Genomic DNA, 17,721 nt, shown 5'->3' with positions numbered 1-17,721 from the left:
GAATTCTCACAGAGACAACATTGTGTCCGTAACACATTGCATCATGATGGGAACTCTAGTTAAGAATACTTTATTGTATATTTGAAAGTTGCTATAAGAGTAAAATTTTAATGGTCTCACCATAGAAACAACTAAATGGAAAATATATGAGGTGAAGAATGCATTATCTAATCTTATTGTAGAAATATTTTGGAATATATATGTGTATCAAATCATTACAAAACACTAAAAGTGAATTATATCTCAATAAAGCTTAAAATTCTAATATAACCTACTAAATGCTGAAAAGATTCAGGTGAATTAGACTGTCATTTTTGAAGACTTGCTCATCAGAGTACACTTCAGAGTGAAAGGCATCCCATGGCAGGGGAGAAATATTGGCAAAATATAGTGATAAGAGATTACCATCAGGAACATGTAAAGAACTCCTACAACTCACTATGAAAAAACAAATAACCACATTAAAATGGGCAAAGGATTTTTGTATAGACATTTCTCTAAAAAAGATAAGCCAGTGGCCATTAAGCCCAAGACAAGATGATCAACATCAATAATCATTAGGGAAATACAAAGCAAAACCACAACTGGGATAGAACATGATGGGAGATAATATGAGACAAGGAATGTATTTATAGGTATGGCTGTGTCATTTTCTGTACAGCACATATTGGAACAATAGTATAAATCAACTATAGATTATTTCTTTAAAGGGAGATGTTATGCTAAGTAAAAGAAGTCAGTCACATAAGACCACATATTAGATGACTCCATTTAAATGAAATGACCCAAATAGGCAAATTCATAGAGAAAATTAGTGACTGCTTAGGACAGACTGGGGGTGGGATGCGGACTCAAAGGTAATGGGACTAGGGTTGCTTTTTAGGGTGATGGAAATGTTCTAAAATTTGAATATGGTGATTTTCACACAGCTTTATGAATATTCTAAAAACCATTAAGTTGTAAATTTAAATGGGTATATTGTAGGGTTTGTGACTCATACCTCAATAATGTTATTCAAAAATAAAACCAGGAGTTTCCATCATGGTACAGTGGTTAACGAATCTGACTAGGAACCATGAGGTTGCAGGTTCAATTCCTGGCCTGGCTCAGTGGGTTAAGGATCCAGCATTGCCGTGAGCTGTGGTGTAGGTCGCAGATGCGGTTCAGATCCTGCATTGCTGTGGCTCTGGCCTAGGCTGGTGGTTGCAGCTCTGATTACACCCCTAGCCTGGGAACCTCCATATGTTGCAGGAGCAGCCCTAGAAAAGGCAAAAAGATTTTTTAAAAAGTTAAATTAAAAAAACCCACAAGGAGAAATGCATCACACCTTTAGTATGATTGTTATAAAAACAAAAACAAAATGGAAAACAGCAACTATTGGTGAGGATGTGGAGATATAAGAACATTTGCTCATTGCTGGTGGAAATGTAAAATTGTGCAGTTACTATGCAAAACAATATAGAAGTTTCTCCTAAAATTAAAAATTGAATGACCATACTATCCAGGATGCTACTTCTAGGCATATATCTGAAAGAATGAAAAGCAGAGATTCAAACAGACATTTGCATAGCGATGTTCCTAGCATCATTATTCCAACAGCCAAAAGTGAAAGCAATCTAACTATTCATTAATAGATGCATGGATAAACAAAATGCATCATATACATAATATGGAATATCATTCAGTGCTAAAAAGGAAAGACATTCTGGAACATGCTATAACATGCAGGAACCTTGAAGTCATCATTCTAAATAAGATAATCCAGTCAAAAGGGAGAAATACTTTTTGATTCCATTTATATGATGTATGCAGAGGAGTCAAATTCACAGAGACCTAAAAGAATGGTAGTTGCCAGGGGCTGAAGGGAGGGAGGAATGAAAGTTGGTGTTTAGTGGGAACAGAGTCTCAGTTCGAGATGATGAAAAAGTTCTGGAGATGGATGTGATGATTCACAACAATGTGAATATGTTTAATTCTACAGAACTGTACAGTTTAAAAAAATCAACTGTTGCAGGGAGGGAAGAATTGGGAGGGTGGGAATGACATATACACACTACACACTACTGTATAAAACAGATGATTAACAAGAAACTACTCTATAGCACAGGAAAATCTACTCAATTGTTTGTAATAACCTATATGGCAAGAAATGGATACATTTTGTGTATGACTGAGTCCCTTTGCTGTACACCTGAAAATAATATAACATTGTAGAATAACTATATGTCAATAAAATAAAATTTTAAAAAATTGTTAAAGTAGTTAATTGTTATGTATAGTTTAACAACAGTGAAGTAAGGGAATTATAAAAAAAAAAACGTATATGTATCTTAAACAAATAAAAATAAGTGAGAAGTTTGGGCAGTCTTCCTCATAAGAAGAAGAAACTCCAGACCTTCAATGGACATTCATTTTTCCCTTTTTCTCTTTAACCATATTAGGAAATCCTTAGAGATTAAATAACGTAGATTAATTTGGCTAGTTATGAGCTCTGTGCTTTGGGCCCCAAATGTCACACAATTTTAAATAATCAGCCTGTGTCTCTAGCCCATCATTTCAAAGTTCCAATCCAGTGGACCGGGATAGTCCACTATCTCTCTTTCTCTCATGGTCATCGGCAACCAAAGGCTCATGTCTGATTCTGTCTTTCTACCAATCCTGAAGACAAAGCCTGAGCTTTCATCACACACCAGGCAGGGGAGCAACAGCAGATTTGCACTCTTTGGTCATGCCCCAGCGGAGACACAGTGCAGCCCAGTAAGTGCCCAGGGTGACAGTGGGTAGAGGAGAGACTGTCAGGAGCATTGGTTCCTTGTGATCAAGACAAACAGAAGATCTGAATCAAACAGATGCTAGGATATAGTTCTCTGTGTTGTACAGTAGGACCTCATAATTTATCCATTCTAAAGCTAACAGTTTTCATCTCTTACCCCAAACTCCCCATCCATCCAACTTCTTCCCCCCTCCCCACTCACAAACACAAGTCTGATCTCCATGGCTGTGATCTGTTTCCATTTTTGCAGATAGGATCATTTGTCCATATTTTAGATTCCACATATAAGTGATATCCTATGGTATTTGTTTCTCTCTCTGCCTCCACTTAGTATGCTTCTCTAATTGCATCCCTGTTACTGCAAATGGCATTATTTTGTTCTTTTTGTGGCTAATATTCCATTGTGTGTCTGTGTGTGCGATACAACAGATCCCATCGGCCAGTCATTCCATGTACATGGTGTGCATATGCCAATCCCAATCCCTCAGTCTGTCCCTTCCACCCCTATCCCCTTTGGTAACCAGAAGTTTGCTCTCAATGTCTGCGAGTCTGTTTCTATTCTGCAAATAAATTCATTTCTATCCCTTTTTAAAATTCCACATGTAAGTGATGTTACCTGATGTTTGTCTTTCCCTGTCAGACTTACTTGACTTAGTATAAGAATTTTATGTCTATCCATGTTGACACAAATGACATCTCATTCTTTTCTATTGTATATAAATATCACGGACTTCCCATGTGGCTCACAACATAACTACTTGGCATTGGTTCTACAGTGCCTGTGGCTCAACCCCTGGCTTGGGAACTTACATCTTCTTTTTAAACTTTCTTTTAAATTACGACTGATTTACAAATATTGTGCCAATTTCTGCTGTACAATAAGGTGACTCAGTCATACATATGTATGCATTCATTTATTTTATTTTTTTATTATTTCCCCAATACAATTTTTTTCCCACTGTATAGCATAAGGACCCAGTTATGCATCCATGTATACATCATTTTTTCTCTCATTATCATGCTCTGTCATAAGTAACTTGACATAGTTCTCAGTGTTACATAGCAGGATCTCATTGTTAATCCATTCCAAAAGCAATAGTTTGCATTCCTTAACCCCAAGCTCCCAGTCCATCCCTCTCCCTCCCCCTCCCCCCAGGCAACTACAAGCATTCTTTTTTTTTTACATTTTTTTTCTTTTTATTTTATTACTCAAGTGAATTTATCACATCTGTAGTGGTACAATGATCATAACAATCTAATTTCACAGGATTTCCACAAGCATTCATTTTTGATATTATTTTCCACCATGCTCTATCACAAGAGATTGGATAGATTTCCCTGTGCTATTCAATAGGACCTCATTGCTTATCCATTCTAAACATAATAGTTTGCATCTACTAAACTCAAACTCTCAGTCCATTCCTATCCCTCCCTCCTCCCCCTTATCAACCACAAATCTGTTCTCTATATCTGTGAGTCTGTTTCTATTTTGTAGATAGGTTCATCTGTACCATATTTTAGCATCCACATATAAGTGATATCATACAGTATTTGTCATTCTCTTTCTGACTTCACTTAGTATGATAATCTCTATTCATATCCATGCTGCTTCAAATGGCATTATTTCACTCTTTTTATGGCTAAGTAGTATTCCATTGTATGCACACCACACCTTCTTTATCCATTTCTCTGTCATTGGACATTTAGTTTGTGTCCATGTATTGGCCTTTGTAAATAGTGCTGCATTGAATATTGGGTACATGTATCTTCTTGAATTATGGTTTTCCCTGGATATATGCCCAGGAGTGGGATTGCTAGGTTGTATGGTAGTTCAGTATTTAGTTTTTTAAGGAATGTCCATACTATTATCAATAGTGGATGTACCAATTTATGTTTCTACAAACAGTGTAGGTGGGTTCCCTTTTCTCTTCGCCTTCACCAACGTTTATTGTTTGTATACTTTCTGATGATGTTTATTCTGACTGTCATGAGGTTATATATCATCACAGTTTTAGTTTTACCTAATAATTAACAAAGTTGAGCATATTTTCATGTGTTTTTTGGCCATCTGTCTATCTTTGGAGAAATATCTATTTACATCATCTGGCCACTTTTTGATTGGGTTAGTTTTTTTTTTAATTGGGCTGCATGAGCTATTTGCATATTTTGGAGATGAATCCCTTGCCGGTCACTTCATTTGCAAAGTTTTTCTCCCATTCTGTGCGCTGTCTTTTCATTTTGTCTATGGTTTTCTTTGCTGTGTAAAATATTTCAAGTTTAATTAGGCCCTGTTTGTTTATTTTGTTTTTATTTTCTTTAATCTAGGTGGTGGATCCCAAAAGATATTGCTGTGATTTATGTCAGAGAGGTTCTGCCTATGTTTTCCTCTGGGAGTTTTATAGTCTCTGGTCTAACATTTAGGTCTTTAATCCATTTTGAGTTTATTTTTCGGTATGGTGTTAGAGAGTGTTCTAATTTTACTCTTTTGCATGTAGCTGTTCAGTTTTCCCAGCACCAGTTATTGAAGAGACTGTCTTTTCTCCATTGTATATTCTTGCCTCCTTTTTCATAGGTTAGTTGACCATAGGTGAGTGGGTTTGTCTCTGGGATTGCTATTCTCTTCCATTGACCAATATTCTGTTTTTTGTGCTAGTAGCATACGGTTTTGTTTTGATGATAGTAACTTTGTGGTATAGACTGAAGTCGGGGAGCCTGATTCCTCCAGCTGTTTTTCTTTTATTTTTAAAATTTTTTTCAATTATTATTTCCCCAATGAATTTTTTTTCTACTGTACAGCATGGTGACCCAGTTACACATACATATATACATTCTTTTTTCTCCCATTATCATACTCCATCATAAGTGACTAGACATAGTTCTCAGTATTACACAGCAGGATCTCATTGCTAATCCACTCCAAAAGCAATAATTTTCATCTATTAACCCCAAACTCCCAATCCATCCACTCCCTCCCCCTCCCCCTTGGCAACCACAACACTATTCACCAAGTCCATGATTTTCCTGTGTGGTTCACAGAATAACTACTCAGCATTGTTTCTCTTTTCTTTTTTCCTTTTCAGCCACATGCATGGCATATGGAAATTCCTAGGCCAGAGATCGAATCCAAGCTGCAGCTCTGACCTATGCCACAGCTGTGGCAAAGTTGGATCTTTAACGCACTTCCGGGGGCCATGGATCAAATCAGTGCTTCAACAGTGATCTAAGCTACTGAAGAGACAGTTCTGGATCTTTAATCTCACTGCCACAGTGGTAGTACCCATTTTTCTTTCTTAAGATTGCTTTGGATATTTGGGGTCTTTTGTGTTTCCATACAAATTTTGTAGTTTCCGTTCTATGAAAAATGACGTGGTAATTTCATAGGGATTGAATTTAATTGGTAGATTAGACATATTTTTAAAATGTACCAGTGACAAGAACTTTTGACCTCTGCTCAAACTTTCTGAAGGTCAGAAAACAGTGAAGTTGAGTGTGTGGGACGCAGAGAATGGCAATTTAATTTTGAATCTTATCCGCTCCTCTTCTAGTTAGTGTGTTATGGGGAAAGTTCCTAGTATCTCTGAGACAACACTATCATCTGAGATGATTCCTAATTGGTACAACTCCTTTAACACAGGATTGAAGAGATAATGCATGCTCTATGTAACCCATATATAATGGATGTATAAAATAAGGAAAAATAAATTTGAGAAATTATTTTTGTCAATAATGATAAGGCTGAGCCTCATGTTATCTGACTTAAGGAACATACGACCTGAAATAATATTACCCTGCATTACTTACATTTTTGTCCTTATACAAATAGGTGGTTAATATATATAAAGAAATGACTAATATAATTTATTTATTTTTTTGTTGAGATCTCTCTTTCCTTACAATTATTCTTTAATAGTTATTTCGCCAATACAATTTTTTTCTGCTGAACAGCATGGTTACACATACATGCACACCTTCTATTTTCTCACATTATCATGCTCCATCATAAGTGACTAGACATAGTTCCCAGTGCTACACAGCAGGATCTCATTGCTAATCTATTCCATGAGCGATAGTTTATATCTATTAACCCCAAGCTCCCCAACCACCCCACTCTCTATCCCTCTCCCTTTGCAACCACAAGTCTGTTCTCCAAGTCCATGATTTTCTTTTTGGTGGAAAGGTTCATTTGTGCTGTATATTAGATTCCAGATATAAGGAATATCATATGGTATTTGTCTTTCTCTTTCTGACTTACTTCACTCAGGATGAGTCTCTAGTTCCATCCATGTTGCTGCAAATGGCATTATTTTTGCTCTCTATTCTGTTCCTCTGATGTATATGTCTGTTTTGGTACCAGTACCACATTGTCTTGATGACTGTGGCTTTGTAATATTGCCTGAAGTCTGGGAGAGTTATGCCTCCTGCTTGGTTTTTGTTCCTCAGGATTGCTTTGGCAATTCGGGTTCCTTTGTTGTTCCATATAAATATTGGATTGTTTGTTCCAGTTCTGTGAAAAATGTCATGGGTAATTTGATAGGGATTGCATTGAACCCATAGACTGTTTTGGACAGTATGGCCATTTTTACAACATTGATTTTTCCAATCCAGGAGCATGGAATACCTTTCCATTTCTTTACATATTCTTTAATTTCCTTAATTAATGTTTTATAGTTCTCAGCATATAAGTTCTTTACCTCCTTGGTCAGGTGTATTCCCAGGTATTTGGTGTTGGGGGGTGCAATTTTCAAAGGTATTATATTTGTGTTTCTTTTCTAATATTTCATTGTTAGTATACAGAAATGCAACTGATTTCTAAAAGTTAATCTTATTTCTTGCTACTTTGCTGAATTTGTTGATCAGTTAGAGTAGTTTTTGTGTTGAGTCCTTAGGGTTTTCTATGTATAGTATCATGTCATATGCATACAATGACAGTTTTGCCTCTTCTCTTCCTATCTGGATGACTTTTATTTCTTTTGTTTGTCCAATTGCTATGGCTAGGACTTCCAGTACTATTTTGAAATAGCAGTGGTGAGAGTGGACATCCTTGTCTTGTTCCAGATTTTAATGGGAAGTCTTTCAGCTTTTCTGCATTGAGTATTATATTTGCTGTGGGTTTGTCATAAATGGCTTTGATTATGTTGTGTTCCCTCTATACCCACTTTGATAAGACTTTATCATGAATGGATGTTGGACTCTGTCAAATGCTTTCTCTACATCTATTGAGATGATCATGTAGTTTTTAACTTTTCTTTTGTTAATGTGGTGTATGACGTTGATTGATTTGCATATGTTGAAACATCCTTGTGCAGCTGAAATGATTCCCACCTGGTCATGGTGTATGATCTTTTTGATATGTTGTTGGATTCGGATGGTTAAAAAATTTTGTTGAAAATTTTTGCATCTATATTCATCGAAGATATTGGCCAATAGTTTTCTTTTTTCATGGTATGTTTGTCTGGTTTTGGAATGAGGGTGATGGTGGCATCATAGAATCTTTGGGAGTGTTCCTTCTTCTTTAAACTTTTGAAAAAGTTTAAAAGGATTGGTATAATTTCGTCTTTGTACGTTTGGTAGAATTCACCTGTGAAGCCATCTGGTCCTGGACTTTTATTAGTAGGGAGTGTTTTTATGATGTATTCAATTTCATTTATAGTGATCAGTCTGTTCAGTTGATCTATTTCTTCTTGATCCAGTTTTGGCAGGCTGTAAGTCTCTAGAAAGTTGTACATTTCTTCTAGGTTGTCAAATTTGTTGGCATATAGTTGTTGATAGTATTCTCTTATGGTTTTTTGTATTTCTGCAGCAGCCGTTGTGACTTCTCCTTTTTCATTTCTTACTTTGCTTATTTGTTTTTTTTCTCTCCTCTTCTTGGTGAGTCTAGCCACCAGTTTGTCTATTTTTTTTTTTACCTTTTCAAAGAACCAGCTCTTGGTTTTATTGATTTTCTCTATTGTTTTTGAATCTCAATTTTATTGATTTCCCCTTTGATCTTTATTATTTCCTTCTTTCTGCTGACTTTAGGTTTTGTTTGTTCTTCTTTTCCTAATTCATTTAGGTGGTGGGTTAAGTTGTCAATTTGAGATTTTTCTTCTTTTTTGAGGAAGGCTGGTATTGCTATGAATTTCCCTCTGATCACTGCTTTTGTGGCATCCCATAGATTTTGAGTGGATGTGTCTTCATTATCATTTGTCTCAAGGTATTTTTTAATTTCCTTTTTGATTTTCTCATTGACCCACTGGATTTTTAGTAGCATGTTGTTTAGTTTCCATGTAGTAAGTTTTTTCTCATCTTTTCCTTGGTTGATTTCTAGTTTCATGCCACTGTGGTCAGAAAAGATACTTGAAATAATTTCTATATTCTTAAATTTGTTGAGGTTAGCTTTGTGCCCCAGTATGTGATCAATTCTTGAGAATGTTCCATGTGCACTCGAGAAGAATGTATATTCTGATTTTTTTGGATGTAATGTCCTAAAAATATCAATTAAGTCTAACTTTTCTATTGTCCTTTAGGATCTCTGTTGCCTTATTGATTTTTATCTAGAAGATAAAAATCCATTGTTGTGAGTGGGGTGTTAAAGTCTTCTACTATGATTGCATTCCCATCAGTTTCTCCTTTTATGTATGTTAGTATTTGTTGGAGGTATGTGTGCTCCTATATTAGGGGCATACATATTGACAATTGTAATATCCTCTTCTTGAATGGATCCTTTAACCATTAAATAGTGTCCTTTTTTGTCTTTCTTAATGGCCTTTGTTTTAAAGTCTATTTTGTCTGATATGAGTATTGAAACTCCTGCTTTCCTGTTTTGTCCATTGGCATGAAATATCTTTTCCCATCCTCTCGCTTTCAATTTATATGTGTCCTCTGCTCTAAGGTGAGTCTCTTATAGGCAGCAGATTGAAGGTTTTTGCTTTTTTATCCAATTCGCCACTCTGTGTCTTTTGATTGGAGCATTTAGTCCATTGACATTTAAGGTGGTTATTGATAGATACGTATTTATTGCCATTTTTAACCTTGTTTTCCAGTTGATTCTGTTTCTCTTTTCTTCTTTTCTTTTTTGAGTTGGATGGTTTCCATTTATTTTATGCTTGAATACTTTTCAGTTTTTGTGAATGTAATGTTTAGTTTTGATTTGTGGTTTCCCTGTTTTTTAAGCATGTTAAGCCCTTCTTATATCTGCTTGCTTTTGCCTGATAGTCATATAGGCTCAGACACATCACTAAAATAAAAAAAAAAGAATCCATATTTTCTTACTTTCCTTCTCCACATTGTATGATTTTGATATCTTTTTTTAACATCTTCATGTTTAGATCTGCATGCTGGCTTATTTAAATGATTGTTTTCCAATTGTGGTTTCCTCCATCCTAATTAGAGGGCAGGGTGGTTCTGCAGATGCTACCAGCAGCATGAAGACCCTTGCTCATTTAGGGGAGATTAGGCACTTCTTGTGCAGGCTACCAGTTGCCAAGCACCTCTTGTGTTGGCTAAGGGCATAAGGGGGCTAAGTGCAATGTGGTGCCCCTTTCATGATCCACAGGTGGTAGGGACAGACTGTGGTGGTCGTCTCAGAGGCCAGAGAGAGGCATGGCTTTCCACCACTGAGGGTCTGTGAGTGGGCTCCACCAGTCCCCCCAGCCACCTCAGCAGTTGCCAAAAAGAAAAAAAAGAGGCCATTGCAACCAACCACCATATGCTGTTGCTCTCACTCCCCTGGGAACACACCCACCCTGAAGTTGCCACTGCCAAATGCTCTGGGTAACCCCCAGACACTTAGTCACTGTCCCTTCCCAAGACCCTACTAGGAGCAACTGGTGTTGCACTTCCTGTGTGGGCTAAGTGGACAGGGTGCTTCTTGGATGGTCTGCAGGTGGCAGGGGCAAACTGCCACAGTTATCCCTGATTTCAAAGGCAGGCATGGCCCACTGCCATTGGAGATATCTGAACAAAAATCACTTGCAGCCCCGTTCCCCTAAAGAACACCACAGAGGGCATTGTGACTGAACACCACCTGTCAGTGCCCTCACACCCCTGGGAAAACACCCACCCTGCTGCTGCCACTGCCAAATATTCTGTGCAGTACCCACACGTCTGATCTCTGTGACTTCCCAGGATCCTGCAACTAGGAGCACCTTTTACAACACCTCATGTGTGGGCTAAGTGAGACAGGTTGCTTCATGCATGGTGTACAGGTGTTGGGGGCACACCACTGCAGTGATCACTGACTCTAGAGATGGCCATGGCCTGCTCACAATAGGGGTCCCTGAACAGGCACCACCTGCAGTTCCAATCACCTCAGAGGAGGGCAGTGCCATCAAACACAAGCTGTTGTTGCTCTCACTCCCCTGGGAACTCAAGTACTCTGTTGCTGCTACTGCCAAATGCTCTGGTCACCTTGAAGATCTGCCTAGAGCTTATTACCACTTTCCAGGGCCCTGAGACTGGGAGTAGCCTGTGCCACATTCCTGCAGGTCCTTGTTGCTATTGAGGGCCCAAAAACCAGGAACTGACTGCTGGTCCTACCCATTGCCTCCTTCTCCCTGAAAACACACTGAGCATCCTGGGAACAACAGCCTGCTCACACCAAGGAAAGATACATCAAATATTCAAACTCCCACACCAAAAATAAATAGTAACCCCCCCAAAAAATACAAAGGGTTATCCTTGCATAGAATTAGCCTTACAAGACTACAGTTTGGCTTCCCTGAACTCACAGAAAAAGAAAAACACAAGCAAGATGAAGAAGCACAGAAACCATTCCCAGTTAAAGGAAGAGGAGAATTCACCTAAAGTAGTCAATAATGGAAACAGACCTCTGCAGTCTGACAGACATTGAGTTCAAAAGGGAGATATTGAAAAATACTGAAGGAATTAAGATAGGATATTAACAGTAATGCAGACTCCTTTAGAAAGGAACTAGAAAATATAAGGAGGAGCCAAGAAAAACGAGAAAATTCATTTGCAAATATACAAACTGAGCTTAAGGCAATAAAGAGCAGAATGAATAATGCAGAGGAATGAATTAGTGATATGGAAGATAAAATAATGGAAATCACCCAATCAGGACATCAGACAGAAAGCCAAATGAAAAAACATGAAAGCAATATAAGAGACCTATGGGATAATATAAAGCAGGCAAATCTACATATAATAGGAATTCCAGAAGGAAAAGAAGAAAAGGGGATTGAAAATATAGTTGAAGAAATTATCACTGGAAATTTTCCAAATCTAAAGCATACAGATATCAAGATACGGGAAGCACAGAGGACCCCAAACAAGCTGAACCCAAACAGGTCCACACAAAGACATATTATAATAAAAATGGCAAAAGTTAAAGATAAAGAAAGGATTCTAAAGGCAGCAAGAGAAAAGCAAAACACTAATTTTAAAGGAACCCCCATAAGGCTATCAGATGATTTCTCTACCGAAACACTACAGACCAGAAGGGAGTGGCAAGATATATTTAAAATACTGAAAGGAAAAACTTTGCAACCTAGAATAATCTATCCAGCAAGAATATATTTTAAATTAGAAGGGGAAGTAACGAGTTTCTCCAACAAACAAAAGCTAAAAGAGTACAGCAATACTAAGCCCACTCTAAAAGAAATACTGAAAGGGCTTCTCTAGATTATAACTTATTTCTAATTCCACAGAGTCTATCCCTTATTGGCACAGAGGAGGCACCAAAGACAATCATTTCACAATATATGTAAATCAAACCATTATGCTGTTCACCTTTAACTTACACAGTAATATATGTCAATAATTTCTCAATAAAACTGAAAAAGGTTAATTGAATAATCCTTTAAAAAACAATTTAGGTGATTAAAGATAAAAAAGAGAAAAAATGAAAACAGAAACCATTTCCATTAAATACTGAAGAGACCCTTCAGTTGTTCACAGAAACAAAGCATAGGCAATATGGCTTTCATCACCAGGACCGTTCATGCCTGTGTTTCATCCCTTTTTAAGGAAAGTCCCATAAGGCTAGAGATAAGATAAAACAATGCTTGTTTGTATATTCATCATAAATTTTCCATGGGACCTACTATTTTCTATTTAATTGCATCATCACTTTCAACTATTGAAAAACCACTGCAGAGATTTTCATAAGTGTTGAAAATGTGAAGCAGAAAGAAAAAGCTGAGGGAGGTAAAACTTATTGAATGGACTTAGACACATTTTTGGACTTCAAGTCATTCATTGCTTCAGTGCCCTGAGATAAGAAAGGTTTTGATCTCCCTGCCATGTAATACGTAAAAGGGCATTAAATTGGGGAATGATATTTAATTACTAAATACATTATTCTAATGACTGAAATGCCTGTGGAAAAAAAAAAAACAATGACCACATTATTATTAGATTCCAGATTTCCTTTAGGTGTCACAAATGTCCTACACATCAGCTTTATTTTCCCCTTTTGCAATAAGGAACACAAAGTAAAGAATGCTTGAGAGATTTACACACTCTACATATAGGGGGTAAGAGATTCTGGACTCAGACAATGATCTCTTTATTCTTGTACTGGGGTGCTCTTCTCCCCACCACAGTTAATGAGTAGCTTTCTTTCAAAACTTAGTTTGATTCCCAAAGGGAAAACTAAGGTTGATGAATTCATTTCTCCTTTTTTGGATTCAGTCTCGTTTGTGAATTATGAGAATGAGCCTGCTGTTATAGGGGCCATTATGGCACAAATGTTGTGGTTTATAGGGTTTTCTATGAATAGTCATACATGTCATAGTTCAGTTTGAAAATACGAGATTGGGAATTCCCTGGTGGCTCATCAGGTTCAGGACTTGGTGTTGTCACTGCTGTGGCTTGAGTCACTACTGTGGTGCAAGTTTAGTCCCTGGCCTGGGAACTCCTGAATGCTGGAGGCATAGTCAAAAAGAAGAAAACCTAAGATTGAAAATATTTCCCATAAGAGATGAAAATTTTATGTGGAGCTCTCATGAAATGAGAAGTATTAGACAGATTTAAAGAAAATTTTCAATACAACCATTAATTATAAGAGGATGTAGTTCATGGTAATTGATTTATGCATTAGTACAAGAAGTGTAGGCATCTATTACCAAAATTGAACACACATAAATTGTTAGTGTACAAATACCTAACCTCCATTCATATATTATACAGAAATTCTTACTTATATGGAAAAGGCAGCAGAATTTTCATAGGACTGTCATAAGAAAAAATTGATATAAATAGCAATAATAAATAATAAATAATATAATATAGTTGTAAATATAAGCAAGAAATAGATGTGTGAATTAATTCATCTGCCTTTGAAGTTTAAGCTAAATATTGTGTTTTTTAGGTCTTATAAAATAGATTTGAATTTCTCCTTAATAGGTTTCTTGCGTAAAAGACACATAAACAAAAAAAACCTTAAATACCTTAATTTAAATAAATCATCCCCTTAGAAAAGTTTGCACAGGGAAATATATTCAATATTTTGTTATAACCTAAATGAGGAAAGAATCTGAAAAAGTATATTTATATATGTGTGTATATGTGTATATGTATGTGTGTGCGTATAACTGAATCACTTTGCTATACACCTGATAATTAATACAAAATTGTAAAACAACTATTCCTCAGTATAAGTTAAATAAATAAATAAATATCACTGACATATATATTGATTTATTAGGAAGGAGAACCACTGGTCTGATTGTTTACATTTGATTTTAAATTTAAATGAAGCTAACATGATCTAGCACTCGTAGAATGTTTGTGCATATTTTAAGGCAAGGTAATTTCTAGCCCTGTGTCTGAGTTTTAAAATTATATGTGACTGCTTATATTTTCTTGATTTAGAATCGTTTTATTTTCTTAAATGGGAAAATATTTCATCTTGATACTTTGTCTTTAAAAGTTTGGCTCTATTTTACTGTGATCATGGACTTGTCATCTCTAATGATCCTGTTCTAAATTCTTCAGCCAAGGGTCTCTAAGTACGTGTGGAGAGAAAGAAGTAAATAACATAGAAAAGCAATAAAGTAAGAGTTCAGAAGACTGAGTTTAATACAACTGAGAAATATTCCTGAAGTTTCTGGGGTGTACAGTCCTCAAATGTGAATATTAGTGAAAAACTTAAATCCAAAATATAGACAGAGTGGTTTTTTGACACTTTTCTTATTGTCTTTTATCTATTTCTTTTTTTTAACCAGTGGATGTACAAGCTACAAAGAATCACAAAATTTAACACATGTCTCAGAATTCTTCCTTCTGGGACTCTCAGATGATCCAGAAGTGCAGCCCCTCCTCCTTGAGCTGTTCCTGTCCATGTACCTGGTCTCCGTGCTTGGGAACCTGTTCATCATTCTGGCTGTCATCTCGGACTCCCACCTCCACACTCCCATGTACTTCTTCCTCTCCAACCTGTCCTTGGTTGATATTGGTTACACCTCCACCACCATTCCCAAGATGATTGTGAACATCCAAACTCACAGCAGGGTCATTTCCTATGCAGGCTGCCTGACGCAGATGTCTATTTTCATCCTTTTTGGATGTTTGGATAGCCTCCTCCTGACTGTAATGGCCTATGACAGGTTTGTGGCCATCTGTCACCCACTGCACTACCCAGTCACCATGAACCCACACCTCTGTGGCTTCTTAGTTTTGATGTCTTTTTTAATTAGCATTTTGGATTCCCAGCTGCACAATTTGCTTGTATTACAACTTACCTGCTTCAAGAATGTGGAAATTTCTAGTTTCTTCTGTGACCCTTCTCAGCTCCTCAAACTTGCCTGTTCTGACACCTCCATCAATAACCTATTAATCTATTTCATTGGTACCATCTTTGGTGGTATTCCACTCTTAGGTATTCTTTACTCTTATACTCAAGTTATTTCTTCCATTCTGAGAGTCTCATCATCAAGTGGGAAGTATAAAGCCTTCTCTACCTGCAGTTCTCACCTGTCAGTTGTTTGCTTATTTTATGGAACAAGCTTTGGGGTGTACTTCAGTTCTGCTGTTTCACATTTCCCAAAGAAGGGTGTGGTGGCATCGGTGGTATATGCCGTTGTTTCTCCTTTGATGAACCCCTTTATCTACAGCCTGAGAAACAGGGACATCAAAAGTGCCTTGTGGAGGCTTCTTAACAGAATAGTCTAATATTAATATCTGTTCCACTATTTGGAATGTAGGTTGGAAAGGGCAGGAAAACAAAATATCTAGACTTGGAAATCCTTCTTCCTTGGCTGCATTATTTTTGTAGTTTCATGGTTTTCATTCCTCTCCATGTTTCATATCTGAATACTGTCTCTCTTGGTATTTTATTGGATTTGGAAAATATTGTGCAACCCATTGCATATCATTGAATGACTGAATCCAATATGCATAGACAGCTTCCAGTAGTGTCTGACAATGACCCTGCCATCCATGTGAAATACACATCTCTCTTTTAATATACTTAAAATTTACAACCCTTTCCACAATTTATATGTATTTTCCTAGAAGCTAAAATCTATCAGCAGTCAAATGTCAAAGAGTAAAATGGAAGAGGAGATGAAGATGGTGGAATAGGAAGATGCTGGGCTCACCTCCCCTCACAAACACATCAAAACACGGCTAATATTGAAAGACTCTCACTGAAATTGAACTAGGGACAAGCAGGATGACCCCTACAACCAAAATAATAAGAAAAAAGCACAAAGAATTTGGTAGGAAGGGAAGAAAACTGATCTATCAATTACAATCAAGATCATAGAAATACTCTACAAACAGTGATATATGAACAACTTAAATTGGACAAACCATAAGAAATGTGTAAATTCCTAGAAATAGACAATATTCTAAGACTGAATTCTGAAGAAATAGATAATCTGAACAGACTGAATACTAATAGTGAAATTTAATCAGTATTCAAAAAAATTCCAACAAGCAAAAGTTCAGGAATGAGTAGCTTCACAGGGAAATTCTACCAATCATATAAAGAAGAGTTAATACCTATCTTTCTCAAACAATTCCAAAAGGTTGAAGAGGAAGGAACACTCCAAAATTAATTATATGAGGCCAATTTACCCTGATACCAAAACCGGACAAAGACACTACACAAAAAAAGAAAATTACAGGCCAGGAATTCTGATGATTAGATGACTAGTTCCCGTCGTGGCACAGTGGTTAAAGAATCCTACTAGGAACCATGAAGTTGCAAGTTCGATCCCTGGCCTTGCTCAGTGGGTTAAGGATCTGGCATTGCCGCAAGCTGTGGTATAGGTTGCAGACGCAGCTCGGATCCTGCGTTGCTGTGGCTGTGGTGTAGGCTGGTGGCTGCAGCTCCAATTAGACCCCTAGCCTGGGAACCTCCATGTGCCATGGGAAGTGGCCTGAGAAAAGGCAAAAAGACAAAAAAAAAAATTAGAAAACTGAATTCAACAGGGCCATACAGGAATTAAATAGGACCATACACCATGATCAAATGGGATTTATTCCAAGGATGCAAGCAAGTTTGGTTCAATATTTGCTAATCAATCAATGCAGTATACCACATTAACAAAAAGACAGATAAAATCACATGATCATCTCAATAGATGCCAAAAAATCATTTGACAAGATTTAACACCGATTCATGGGAAAAAAAATCCAAATAAAGTTGGTATAGAGGGAACATATCTTAACATAATAAATGTCATTATGACAAAACTCACAGCTTACATACTCAATGGTGAAAAACTAATAGATTTTCCTTTAAAATCAGAAATAAGACAAGGATGCCCACTCTCACCATTTCTTTTAACACAGCAGTGGAAGTCTAGCCACAGAAATCAGACAAGAAAAGAAATAAAAGGCATCCAAATTGAAAGGGAAGAAATAAAACTCACAGATATCTTGATGTCTTATTTGCACATCTTGATGCTATATAAAGAAAGCCCTAAATTCTCCACTAAAAAAGTCTTTGAAATAACAAATAAATTCGATAAAGTTGCAGGAAATAAGATCAATGCACA

The 17,721-nt window shown here is 36.7% G+C and overlaps 1 protein-coding gene across 1 annotated transcript; it reads left to right on the top strand.

Annotated features, from left to right (window-relative positions):
* LOC106508080 (olfactory receptor 7E24-like) lies at positions 14,957-15,886 on the top strand. Its single transcript, XM_013990375.1, has one exon. The coding sequence runs from the start codon at positions 15,056-15,058 to the stop codon at positions 15,884-15,886; it is 831 nt and encodes a 276-aa protein (XP_013845829.1). The 5' UTR covers positions 14,957-15,055.

This window comes from Sus scrofa, chromosome 2 (genome assembly GCF_000003025.6).
Source record: "Sus scrofa isolate TJ Tabasco breed Duroc chromosome 2, Sscrofa11.1, whole genome shotgun sequence".
NCBI classification, from domain to species: domain Eukaryota; kingdom Metazoa; phylum Chordata; class Mammalia; order Artiodactyla; family Suidae; genus Sus; species Sus scrofa.
This window is presented reverse-complemented; position numbering and strand designations above follow the sequence as displayed.